Genomic DNA, 14,827 nt, shown 5'->3' with positions numbered 1-14,827 from the left:
TAATTAGTCAATATGTTTATTAAAGATGAGGAAAAAAATATCAGACCATGTTAATAGGTAAAATATTGTTCAACCAAATGATTTATATTTTGTTACGCCAGATCAATACACGCTTCATTTTAATTTTTCAAATAAGGATTGACTTTTTCCTGAAAATTATGACTAACGGAATTGTGACTGTCATTCGTTTATCTTTTCAATGTCCACGGTTGTAATGTCAATCTAAATGTATGTTATAACATGTTTGTTAAGTGTATTCTATTGTGACCATTAATTTGTTTTGTCATGTCGTTTTGTAATTTTGACAGATGTTTTTCTCCCTTCTTACATGAATTAATTAGGAAGCTTAAGTATACATTTGTGAAAATATTGTAATAATGATTTAGTGTACATAGTCAAACAAAATTATATTTAATGACTAATATAAATGATCATTTTATTGACCAAAATTTAGATTCATCACTTAGTATCCAATGACCTTAGCCTTAAAATGTTAAAATGTTCATTGTATAAACATGTAGTCATAGATAAAGAAATTTTCATGGGCTTTTATTAATTGCATAATAATCTGGACAATATACCCTTGCAATTTAACGAACGCTACCATGAAAAGTTATAATTATTTGTATTCTTGAACGGTACCGAGTGTTTGAATTTCAATTTTAAACTTACGTTCCTGTTTTTCCCCCAATGAAATATCTCTGTGAGAGTGCATTTTATATTTGGAGACAGTATTATTGCCTAGTGAATGATATAAGCTTAAGTTCCGATTGAAGATGAAATATATATGAGCCGCGTCACGACAAAACCAACATAATGGGTTTGCGACCAGCATGGATCCATACCAGCCTGCGTATCCGCGCAGTCTCATCAGGATCCATGCTGTTCGCTTACCAACCCTATTACAAGTAGAGAAACTGATAGCGAACAGCATGGATCCTGAACAGACTGCGCGGATGCGCAGGCTGGTCTGAACCCATGCTGGTCGCAAACCCATTATGTTGGTTTTGTCGTGACACGGCTCATATGTAGTTTAAGATAAGAATGACACTTTAACTTTCATCACAAGTTCATGTAATTCAAAACGTAATGCAATGAAATGAATGAATAGCAACTGTTGCAGTATCAAAATTAAATTGTTGGGACGTTTAAATCGTTTACCTAGCATACCATTATTTGTTATCATAAAAAAGTCGGTATGGTAAAAAGATACTTCACTTTTTTTCCTTGACATGTGGTAACACTAGCATTTCATTCATCAGTTGTGTAAAAACGGGGATTTAATTGTCAATTATTATTGATACAACAGGAGTAGTTTTATCGTGATTCATAAGAACACAATGAATAATGTGTTGTTAGCAAATGGTGACAACATGGGAATTGATTAGCACGCAGTTATAAAAAGGATGACCTGTGATTCTTTGAAAAATGTGATTAGTTTAACATGATGAAATTAAGATTTTCTGTTTTGGATTTATCAATTTTCCTGGCATGAAGTGCACTCGGAGTATAATTCTGATAGTAGTGGTAAGTGAATATTTGATTATCATAGTGTTAGGTAAAATTTGATATTATATTTTGAACTTATAAATAAAATGTGTTACATGTAAAATACAATATTAACATATTATTATATAGTCTTATTCATGTTGTGAAAAAGGTGAATTGATTTAAATACTAAGTATGACTTTTCTGTCGTTAAAAGAATTGTGGGTTTTAATTTATATTTCGAATATTTGTAATTTATATTATATGCACATAAACTGAGATAAAGTTACCATTCTAATGGCTTTTGTGCAAAAGAAGAGTGTCTAAAGATCTATTGCATTCTTTAAAAGTTTGACTAATGAATATGATGAAGTATTGAAATATATGATTCTCATAAGATTTATCATTTTATGGCTAATCCTTTCTTGACTAAAATACAAACATAATTATGATAGTAAGTAGATGTATTTTCAGAAATGTACAGCTTTACATTGCAAGGTTAATATCAGAATTGTATTTGAGACCTCAAATTTACATCTCAGTATCGGGGTACATTCTTGCAACTGCTCGAATATCTATTACATCAACCAGACGTACCACAAATAATGTGTCCCTGTATGTTAAGATTGGGCTAATTACTTACATGGTATAGCCATTAGGCATCAACATTTTTCGCTAATTTGGGTTCAGTTACAACAATTACATTAAAAATAATAAGCGCTTTTATGATAACTATCTAATAAAGTTTTCGTATGTTCCTGTTTTTTATCAACTCAATGAGACCTGCCACCTATTTATGCGATACATAACTTGCTCATATTACATATGTATTACATACAGTACATACTGTGTAAAGTGAATAAGATGTACACAATAGATTTGATTTTTATTGCTTATATAATATGTTGTATCTCCTAGAGAAAGGCCACACATTACCTTTATCTTTTTATGTGCTTTTAGAAATTCACCTCGTTACTTAGAAATCGTGAGAAAGAAATGTTGATCCATATTGAATTTGAAAATAGTCACAGAGGAGGGGCTAACACTAAAATAATATGACACGTTCTCATTGTTGATAAATCTTGAATATTATCCCCCTAAAATACCCCACGTACGAATAAAATTGACAGTACGTAGAATATTATTAGAAAGTAAATCTTTTAGGCCCGGGTCATAGAAGATGATACTTATGTGGAAACTATCTACTTTTTTATTATTATTATTATATTATTATTATTATTTTTTTTTACTATTATTATTATTATTATTATGATTATTATTATGATTATTATTATTATTATTATTATTATTATTATTCATCCTCATCATCATCAAATACGCTCAATATTGTTTTATTTAAAAACAGTAATTATAGCTTATATCAACGCAATCGTTTACAACGGCAGCATTTGGAACGCCTCTCTCATTATTACCTATTTAAATGTCTTATCTGATCTTTCGCAGTTTTGCAAGTTATTCTTGTCTTTCATTTGTAATGCCACTATAAAAATATTGCGAATATTGTTCGGTTTTCATACCCTCTTGTTTAATCATGGCATATTCTTTGGAGATTTATATTTTTGGAATGGTTTAACATTTTCAATAAACGAGTAGAATCACATCTTGCATATACGAAATAGTTAACCCTTGCCATAAATTGATAAATTATTTAGGGGAAGGGCGTGGAGAGAGGCATTTGAGCCGCGTCATGACAAAACCAATATAATGGGTTTGCGACCAGCATAGATCCAGACCAGCCTGCGCATCCGCGCAGTCTGATCAGGATCCATGCTGTTCGCTATCAGTTTCTCTACATGTAATAGGGTTGGTAAGCGAACAGCATGGATCCTGATCAGACTGCGCGGATGCGCAGGCTGGTCTGGATCTATGCTGATCGCAAACCCATTATGTTGGTTTTGTCGTGACACGGCTCATTTATCTGTGAGCTAACGGATGTTATTTATTCATGCTCATATAAACATACAAAAATTGATATAGTATGATTTTGAATAATTATGTTAATTCATAAAATGAATCCAGAATTGTTCCCTAGCTTTTTGCACATTTTTAAGTCTGCACCTCCAATAAAAGATTCGTATCTCTTAATATAAAATATGCTCTCGTTAGCCTTTAATTGAAAATGCATGTTGCGTTTTTATTTGCCGCCGCATAAACTACTGTAATAAAATTACACTAATTGGGTAAATTACCTTAATGTAGCCTAGTTAAAGATTGTAATTTATGATAGATATTTTTCATCTTTGGTTTGCACATTTTTTTGTGAAATTGGAAAAAAAACACTTTATTACCAATGACATTCTCAATGCATTAAAACGTGTTTCGATATTTAAATGAGCAGAAATCGTTTAAGATTGTATATTTTGATACGATTTTGTTAGAGTTATGACACATTTTTATCACTCTAAAATTCCAGTTTTCTTTTGTTATTTGTAGCAGACAGAAACAATTTTAACTGCGTAAATGCAATGAATAAATAAACACATTCTTTATTTAACATATAAACAGTGTTCATTTCTTTCAGATAATTATTGTATATCAAGTAATATTAAAATTTCATACAAGCTGTCGTTTCATTCCAACATTATTTTAAACATCCTCAAAACCATTTTGCAACGAGTTCAATGTACAATTCTTTTATCCTTTTATCACTCCACAGATGACTGGCCATTTTTTAAGATAAACAGGTTCAATAAATAGAAATACGCATTTTTTCCCACTGGAAACAGGAGGTAACTTTTTCATTTAGCTTAAGTTACTCCGAAATATTTAGCTTTTATTGTTGCAAATTTTCCTTTACGCGTAATCAAGCTGGCTGATGAAGCTCTTCTTGAAGTGAGATTTTAAGCTTTTTGTTATTTGTATATGTATTGAGTATAAATGCATCTTCATCCGAATAAATAATACAAAAAGTTTGAAATTATAAATTTGACATTAGAAAATCAGAAGATAGTTACGTGTGATTAAACTGGAGAATACGTGTTATCGGTACAAAAATAGTATTAGCAATTGAAAGTTCCGTGACCCCATATTTCTACAGAATTCCGCCTTATTTATCAAATTAAAGTGAATTGGTCTATAATAGAAGGTATGTAATAAAAAAGATATTTAATATGTTGATCGTATTTAGTATCAGGCATAATAGCAAACCACGAAAGAATTGTATATGGATATTATTGGCAAGTGAGAGATACAGGATCGGATATTACATATTTATATAATATGAGCCGCGTCACGACAAACCTTTGGTCTGGATCAATGCTGGTCGCAAACCCATTATGTTGGTTTTGTCATGACGCGGCTCAAATTATAATTATAGCAGATGATAAATTTTACATAAGAACAAAATATTATAATTTATCATATAGTTATTCTTACTAAACCACCTAGAACTTCATCATCATTTTCTTTTCAAGCAATGATTTATAAGACTATCCAAATGATACATTACTGTTGTTTTTATCGATATTTGAAAAACTTACGAAATATGTGCCCATTGTAGACCAATGCACTTTAAATGCTGGACATTTATTTTGTTGCTTGATCAGACAATTATTATACATGTACACGGAAAATGTGATTTTTATGTTGTTTTTTTTTCTAGTTTCAATGTGTTCATTTCTCTGCAAGTTTATTTTGGCACAATTACAACCATTAAAAAATTATTGAAATATTTTCAACAATAAAATCTTTAAATGCCACTATAAGAGTTTAAAATTGAAAACCAATTTATATTGAGCAAGCCGTCTGTTAAACCGTTTGACACAAAAGCAAAACATATATACATTGTATAATTGAAGATTTCATGTGTTTTTATTGTATAACATTTACAAGTAAAATTTAAATATCTGAAATAACATTTAATTTGCTTATATCTTTCCGAATCTTTGCTTCAGAACAGCTTCAACTGAACAGGCTTTTTTTCTATCGGTACGCTGTTATATTTGGTTTTAACTGTTGATTTAATAAAGGAAACAAATATCACTTTGTCCGAGAAGACACAAAACAAAAATAACAAAAGCGGTCGGTGGATTAAAAGAATGTATACTTCACATTGTATTTAAAATAAATGCGTTTAATTGGGAAAGAAAAACTGCGTAGACTTGTATATAATTCGATAAAAACAAGGACTAATTTCACAAAACTTAATTTTAAAACAGTAGACCAACTATTGTATTTTTTTAGTCGACATTGACATAGTTTCCAATCATTGATCATTCATAACGATTGATTTCTCTTTCGAGAATTCAGCAGTGACTGTGAAATGAAAACAAAAAATCGGACAGTTAAGCATCGTTTAAATTCAAAGAAAATTTATGTTTAAATAATGATTCTTTTCTAATGTATGCCAGGTGCTCTACCTCCGCGAAGAGAATGTGTATTTTTTTTAATTTTCTATTTGTATTTCTTTCCTACGTGTGCTTTTAGCCGCTGCCAACAAATGATTATTAAAAAGATGATGAAAAGCAACAGTACATGTATTGTTGTTATATTTTCAATAACAAATAATTATCATTCCCTTAAATAAAAACTACGTTTAATTACGATATTCATTTGATGATTAAAATAAAAAAAATCCTATTCTGTTTAAAGCTTAGTCAGCGATAAGCACGGCTAATAATGCTATGTTATCAAGGAAGAATTTTGCAAATAAAATGAATAAAAGAATCACTCATAATGAACGAATTTGAGCGAGTATAGATTTTATTTGCTACTGTTTTAATTGATATGTCTGTAAGGGCCAAAGAAAACATGGAACAGTCATATACCTTGGTTTCCATCTTGACACTTGTTTTTGTAATGTTTATTGAAAGAATTAGTTTTTGATAATATATATTGCAAGGTTAATTGGTTCATAGATCCTTATCAGATCCTGCTTTTTGTCTCCCTGATCGGATCGTATCATAACACAGGACTATATCACATGTTTATAGCATATTTCACAGGTGCTAGTGGCATTGATTTGACCTAAAATGTGTTTGACCTTGTTATTTATACAATAAAATATCAAAATATTAAAAAAAAAAAAAAAATTTTTTTTTTCACTGTTATGTTATTATAGACAAGGTATGCAACATTCAGGTACGAAAATTATGGGTACGCCGGTTATCTGTGTTAAAATTTTTCACCGGGCGGTAATATCGTCGGATTTTTGCATGGAATCAATGCACAATATATTTTTCTATTACAATTTATTATTTACAGATCCCCAATTAACCGTTAGTTAATGTTATAAAGCGCGAAAGTAAGAAATCACCCAGGTCCGAAAGATGAGACCGTCATGACATGTACATTGTAACCTGGTATTTACGCTTGAAATACATCAACAAAGAGATCAAATGGGTCGAACACACATGCAAACAACTGGATTTTACATACATTTTAATGGTTTTATGCTCCACAAGTCGAACTCAGTCCTATGAGCCTGTATTTAAAGAAATATTCTACATGTAGACGATATTTTTAGAAGGTAATTCCTACCGGAAGTATTCTCCGGCTTCCGTTTCACATACATTGACATAGAGCGGAACAGGGAACCAAGCACGTGTTGCGGGAGAACACTTCCGATTTAGGAATTACCTTATACCAGGTACGTATATTAATATACGTACCTGCTTATACATGGTAAATACGGGCACATAGGACTTAGTGCCACTCATGGAGGATAAAACCATTTAAAAGTATGTAAAATCCAGTTGTTTGCATGTGTGTTCGACCCGTATTACCTCTTTGTTGATGTATTTCAAGCGTAAATACCAGGTTACAATGTACATGTCATGACGGCCTCATCTTTCGGACCTGGGTGATTTCTTACTTTCGGGCTTTATAACATTAACTAGCGGTTAATTGGGGATCTGTAAATAGTAAATTGTAATAGAAAAATATATTGTGCATTGATTCCATGCAAAAATCCGACGATATTACCGCCCGGTGAAAAATTTTAACACAGATAACCGGCGTACCCATAATTTTCGTACCTGAATGTTGCATACCTTGTCTATAATAACATAACAGTGAAAAAAAATTTTTTTTTATATTTTTTTTTTATGCCCCCGCCATGTAATGGCCGGGGCATATAGTGTTACCCTTTTCCGTCCTTCCGTCCTTCCGTCATTCCGTCATTCCGTCCTTCCGTCATTCCGTCATTCTGTCATTCCGTCATCATCAGTTTCCGTTCATTATCTTAGTAACGGTTGCATACATTCAACTCAAATTTGACATATGGATATGTCATGAGAAAATACAGGTCAAGTTCGAATTTGGTCATGGTTCGATGATTTTTGGCAGAGTTATGCCCCTTTTACTTTAAAATAATATGAAATTTTCAGTTTCCGTTCATTATCTCCCCAACGATACAACACATTCAACTCAAACTTGACATATGGATATGTCATGAGAAAATAATGGATATGTCATGAGAAAATACAGGTCAAGTTCAAATTTGGTCATGGTTCGATGATTTTTGGCAGAGTTATGCCCCTTTTACTTTGAAAATAATATGAAATTTTCAGTTTCCGTTCATTATCTCCCCAACGATACAACACATTCAACTCAAACTTGACATATGGATATGTCATGAGAAAATACAGGTCAAGTTCAAATTTGGTCATGGTTCAATGATTTTTGGCAGAGTTATGCCCCTTTTACTTTGAAAATAATATGAAATTTTCAGTTTCCGTTCATTATCTCCCCAAAGGTACAACACATTCAAGTCAAATTTGACATATGGATATGTCTTGAGAAAATACAGGTCAAGTTCGAATTTGGTCATGGTTCGATGATTTTTGGCAGAGTTATGCCCCTTTCACTTTGAAAATAATATGAAATTTACAGTTTCTGTTCATTATCTACCCAACAGTGTTACATATTCAACTCAAATTTGACATATGGATATGTCAAAGGAATGGGCAGGTCAAGTTGGAATTTGGTCATGGTTGGATGATTTTTGGCAGAGTTATATCCCTTTCACTTTGAAAATAATATAGATACATCTTAGGAATAAGCAGTTTAAGTTTGAATTTGGTCGTGGTTCAATGATTTTGGACAAACTTATCTTTCTTGAATGTTGAAAAAATTTTGAACTTTCAGTTTCAGCACTCATACTTTTGTGGAAAGTTTGAATTTGGTCGTGGTTCAATGATTTTGGACAAACTTATCTTTCTTGAATGTTGGAAAAATTTTGAACTTTCAGTTTCAGCACTCATACTTTTGTGGAAATGTATGTAGCCATTATTTTGGCTACAAATATGAAATATGCTATTTTCAAAAGGTTAAGACTGAATAATTTCAGTGCTTTGAACATTGTATGAAAATGGTTTGTGTTAACATTGAAAAGTTTTAAGGGCTTTGAACTGCAAATGAAAAAAATAATCTGTGCAAACAAATTTGGAACTAAATATTATAACATCTGAAATTTTGGCTGCATGCGGGGGCATCCGTGGCATGATGACACATTTCTAGTTTTTTAATATTTTGATATTTTATTGTATAAATAACAAGGTCAAACACACTTTAGGTCAAATCAATGCCACTAGCACCTGTGGCATATTTTATATTTACATGTATCTAGCTGTAACCAAAGTTGGCGATCGAGGCATTTGACCCTAACGTAATCAGTTCAGATGAAAGTAATAAATCGTTGTAGAAAGTAGATTGAAATAAATATGTCTAGCCAAGATAAAACCTCCACCCAGACTATGAGCCCATGTTAAACATCATTTCAATCAAGTGCAATAGATAGTTCATCCATAGTCGGATCCTGGTCAAACATAACAACGTTAGTACATTTTCATTTCGGAGACAGTTTGTGATAACTGTTCAAATACATTTCAAGTGCATTTGGCATTGAATACAAAAGAGTATTGCATTTACTAAAAATGTAAATATTAGTGATATTGGTATAAGCATTAGAATATGCATGTAGAATTTAACATGTGCACCACATCAATGAAAGTATGAGTGGTGCCTTCCAACATTAAGAATTGCTCGTCTTTTTGTTAATGTTACCTACCTCTCGTACATAGTATCGTATGTTCGAGCCATTCCAGGGTGACGACCATGTGTTCTCATTTGACAAACGAATATGAGATGGAGATTCGTTCAGAAAACTTCAAGATTCCGTATAATTGTCTAAAAGTGTCCATCATTTGTCAAAATATTAAAAGTAGAAGAAATGAAAAATAAAAGTTACTTTAAATTTGATGTCTCTCTTAAAGACTTTAGGTGTATCTGTTAAGTTGAATGAGATAAAATTTGTCATAATTGTCAACATGTAGGATGAGTCTTATATACTTTTAATGATGCCTTTCTGCTCACCAGTGTTCGTTAACAATAACTTTACAAAACTGTTGTAAATATTAATGTAGATGGTTGTAATAATAAATTTATCGTGTCAAGTATACAAGTATTTTACACCATAAAAAACTTATGTTCAGCATACCTTATTCGTCCACAGATTACATGGATATTTGAACATGTTATCAGTTATCAAGCAAATAAAATATGTTTATTTTTACAGTATGACACGTACGATGTATTGTGATAAACATGTCATAGTTGAGAGAGATATGTCAAACTTGTTTTTTCTATCCTGTTGAAAAAAGTTACAATCTCACTATAAACATTTTATTATTCAAACAAGTTGATATTTCCGTGATGCACAGAAATTGCCGTGTCGTTATAATGCTTAATGTGTAAAAACGTAAACAATGTTGGTTATTTACTGGTTATCATTTATCGAAGTCATTGATGACCAGAAAAACGTATTCTTAACTAGTAAATGGTTTGCAAGACTTTGTGCTTACAAACGTACATTGGTAACACACGAATAGGTGATCACATGAACATTGATATATTAGGGTTACGGTGTATATTATACAGGGATTCCGTTAATGGAAGTTTGGAGTCATTTACTTTCTTGATTTTGGCTTGTGTCTTCCATAATACAATACTTTTCCTTCTTTACCTATATAATATGACTTCCAATATCAGACATTTTGCAGTCTCTGACTTCCAAATTTTGGACCTCAATGGAAGCCCTGATTATATGACCGAGTATATCCGAGTATGACATTTTTGTTTGATGTTTTCAGGTGATAGCTTACAATGTAACAGCAGAATGGTTAGACTGGGGGGAATATGGAAACTGTTCGAGACCCTGTGGTGGAGGCCTTGTTAACAAAACGAGGACATGCTTAGGAGCTACACACACATGTACTGGCACTAACATACGCTACAAAGTCTGCAATACACAGGTTAGCTTATTAATTTCGACGTTTTACTGCAAATGTCCTAATTAAAACGTTTCACTCAATGTGTAACTCTTGAATTAATTAGATATAATAATCTTACAGACCTGCATTTCCGTTAGTTTTACCCATTCGGAAATTTCGTCTGGCATGAAGGTGCCAGATAAGTCGTATGCTGTACAATGGCACGCTTAGGAAGAAGTATTTTTCCGAAATGAATAAATTTATAATTTAATACGCTGTTGTAAGAAAAATTATACGGGTGTAATGACATAAATTTCAATAGAAAATTGTTTTATTAAGGTAAGGTTTAGAGTATACTTGAATATGGTAGAATATACAAGAAAAAATATCTGACATATGTTTGCAGATTGGATATGAATATCCGTCCCGTGGGACCCACCCATTGGGCGGTAACGAGGCTTGCCTGAATAACTTTAAGACTTACGTTATTAGAGTATTGAAAAATAATTCAAGCTGGTGCAGTTTTATTTGAGCTCATTTCGGCCACTGATACAACTCATCTTTCAAAATACATTTTGGAAAAAAGGAATTTTGTGACACGGATCTCCAACATAGGGTTTTATCCAGCACAGGGTTGTATCATAAGAGCAAATAAAACATATCTTAAAATGTTGTCCATTGCCAAGTGTCATTGGTCCATCGAACATTTTATCAATGGCTTTATCATTTCATACCATAGTCGCCAAGTTCTTCAACATTTATCAGGCATCGTGAAAAAGATATGTCGCCACCTTTTTACATTGACCTCGTTAAATAGTTCACCACGATTAATGTTTGTCCTCAAACAGTATATCACTGGTTACTGAAGATTTAAGAGAAAAATACATGTTGTTGTAATCTAAATAACAACGTATTTCGCGTAACAAGTTCCACTTGTGTGATTTAATTTAAAGCGACGTTTGACTGTTTTTATTCAGAGATCACTTGCGTGTTGAGAATATATTTGTATTGATCGATTAGAAAACAGATTCCGTTGCTATTTTGAGGCCCATTGTTAATGCTTTGAGAATTGATGGATCAACCGTTTTGCCAGATGATATCATTTGGTAATGAAATTATGCATGGACTGATTGTTAAACAGAAATTTTGCGCATAACAAATATGGCTTTATTTAAGAAATCATTTTATTTCAGATACTAACATAATAGTCTATTTCAGGCGTGTGGAAGTGAAGGCCTGTTTATCAGGGACAAACAATGCCAATCATTCAACAATGTTTCAATCAAAGACAACTATTTCCACTGGGTACCATATTACAGCTCTTCGGAACCATGCGTTCTCTATTGTCGAACTGTAGAAACGGGTTTTATCTTAAAAATGCAAGCGCAAACTTGGAATGGTACTGCATGCGGGAAGCAAAGCGGAGGCGTTTGTATAGGCGGCCGTTGCAAGGTTTGTTAGAAAGAATATTAACGATGAATCATTATATAATGTAGTTGCTATACAAAGTACACGGAGTATATATAAATCGTTGTTTTAAACCAATTATGATATATATATATATACCATTCTCAGCAAAAAAGGTATAGATTTTACAGATATCTTATTCGAAGCTGAAATTTATATGGTAAAACATAAGAACAATATGATTGTAACCATTCAACATGTATAGCTATCAACATAATCATATTAATTGATAAACAATGTATGAGCACAGGAACTTGAAATTCTATCAAATAACCAATATTAATTATAATTTCCAAATATACCCCCTATATACTATAAAAATATAGGGGGTATATTTCGCATATTATCGTTAATAGTGATAGAATTTCAAGTTCCTGTGGTATGAGTACTAAATTCATAAAATATCCGATATTCATAAACGTTATTTCATGTTTAGAAAGTCGGATGCGACGACATAGTTGGATCTAAAAGAAAGCTAGACCCATGTGGAGTGTGCGGCGGTGACGGTACGTCATGTGACAAAACACGTGATCATAGAAAACGTCATCATGAAGCATACGTCACAGGTTTTCAGTGGGACATAGGATGGAGTATGTGTTCTAAGACCTGTGGGGTAAGAATGTTTTTTGATGTTACTGTACATGTACCATTTTGAATTTCAAATTGTCTAATGGTCACATGTTTGTTACGAAATTGTTACCATATTCACCCTGACTCAATTTGTGAATTTATAAGTACATATCTAATACTAAATATATAAAAATTGATATGGCCTTTTCACATCTAATCACTTGTTTTTAAAAAGATGAAAAAAAATGCCACAAAACAACATTTTTTCTTCAAAATTATGTGTGAGGCCATGTTTTAACATGGAAAAACTCGATTTTGTTAATTCCAAGATTTTTTATCATTTTCTGTTATAAAAATTAATTAAATACGAATAAAAACCTCAAATAGATTTTGATACTTAGTAATACCCTATTGCTACAAAATATCGTCTGTGTTTGTATTTTTAGAAAGGAATACAAGTTCCGTTCGAGGTATGTAAAAATTTGGACACAGGAGAGGAAGTCGGTACAAGGTTTTGTTCTGGTACTGATAAACCATCTCTTCCTAGGACGAGAGTCTGTGATGAAAGAGACACATGTGATTTCAGGTAAATACAAAAAGAATTGCGTTCAAATGAGTACAATTATACCAGGCGAAATAATTTTCTGGAAATTCACTGATAAATGATATTGAAATTTAAGTTTAAGGAACGGAAAGTGATGTAAAAAACCGATATTATACATTAGCATTGGTCACGACACCTACTGTGCAATACTATATCTAGCTGAAAGTTTAATGAGTTTTAGAGATCTTTTGATATTCTGTTCTAATACGTCAACAGTTGTCAGATATAAGAAAAGTTATAGCTGAAATGTTTGACTGACATGTAGAGCTAGTGCCATACCTTATGTCGTACCTATTTGCTCGATAATTATATATCACGAGATATTTCTAAGTAACCAATGAACGAGCATCTGAATATGATATTTCTGTCGCTTTCCTTTTCTCTACCGTCACAATAAGTAAACCCCGGCAAAAATGAGCCAATCAATGGGCATGCTCTGGAGTGCGGGTAACTAATACCTGCACTCCAGTTCATGCACTGTGCATGTTTATGTATACGATTTAACTCTGACACATTTTCAACAGAAAGGTCCCCAAACTATGATACAATTTAAAGTAACTATAACAACACTTGCCTATCTGACCTCAGTGATAAGGAGTTGATACTTTTAGTTTCAAGTTGAAGGTTGTAGGTTCGAATCTTATTGAAACATTATTTTTGTATGTTTCTTTTTATTATATCTTGCGAAACTTGACTACTACATTTTCTGTGCATGCCGATCACTAGTTGTAAGACTGTACAAATTTAAATTATGATAATTTACCTATACATCAAACTATCAAAGTTATGATTGTTTTAAGAAAAGACACATTACATTAAATAAATGATTCATCCACTAATGCTGTAAATAATTTTGAAATCTGAGAAAAAGGTTGGTTGAGGATTCAAACTTGCAACTCCGCGTATGCTATGCTATCATACTTACCAGTTACCACTAAGCTGTCGGGACATTAATATGAATACAGTATAAGAACTTTCCTATCAAAACATCGTAATAAATTACGAAAACTAACGAAAAAATTTCAAAAAGCTTCCGAAAAATAAAAAATCTCAGGTCAATATTGCCAAACAAATATAGCATTTGATATGTTATTTACATATATCATTTTAAAATTCTATACTCTGTGCAGGTGGCAAACTTCAAAATGGGGATCATGTAGTCGATCCTGTGGTGACGGGTTCAAGTATCGACGTGTCGTCTGTGTCAAACGTTACAACTCTAGTATAGAGCACGTGCTGGACCACAACTGTGTGGATGCTAAACCGCAAGGGAAGACGTCGTGTTACCTTGGCGATTGTCCCGAGTGGTTGACAGGACCTTGGTCCCCGGTAAGTTGACCCGAACATACCTACATATTTCAAATATATCATTAATTTGCTGCACGCGAATATTTACGATATTTACATTTCTAATGGGCCAACAACTCTCTATATTTCATGGTATTGCTTTTATATTTATTGTTTCCCT

The 14,827-nt window shown here is 32.3% G+C and overlaps 1 protein-coding gene across 5 annotated transcripts in view; it reads left to right on the top strand.

Moving 5' to 3' along the window:
* LOC132736592 (ADAMTS-like protein 1) overlaps positions 1-14,827 on the top strand; it is a 60,243-nt gene that overhangs the window by 32,666 nt on the left and 12,750 nt on the right. For 4 of the 5 annotated variants that reach the window (XM_060723751.1, XM_060723752.1, XM_060723749.1 and 1 more), the window contains 5 exons: positions 10,599-10,760; positions 11,937-12,170; positions 12,622-12,798; positions 13,202-13,341; positions 14,490-14,688. In XM_060723751.1, coding sequence (XP_060579734.1) covers positions 10,599-10,760; positions 11,937-12,170; positions 12,622-12,798; positions 13,202-13,341; positions 14,490-14,688 — 912 coding nt within the window. Of the gene's footprint in view, positions 1-1,223; positions 1,528-10,598; positions 10,761-11,936; positions 12,171-12,621; positions 12,799-13,201; positions 13,342-14,489; positions 14,689-14,827 lie in introns of those variants that run through there. The other variant, XM_060723750.1, reaches the window with a different exon arrangement.

Source organism: Ruditapes philippinarum, unplaced genomic scaffold (genome assembly GCF_026571515.1).
Source record: "Ruditapes philippinarum isolate M1 unplaced genomic scaffold, ASM2657151v2 ctg2093_1_1_1_1, whole genome shotgun sequence".
Classification (NCBI taxonomy): Eukaryota; Metazoa; Mollusca; class Bivalvia; order Venerida; family Veneridae; genus Ruditapes; species Ruditapes philippinarum.
The sequence above is the reverse complement of the archived record's forward strand: the minus strand, read 5'-3'. Positions and strand labels throughout refer to the sequence as shown.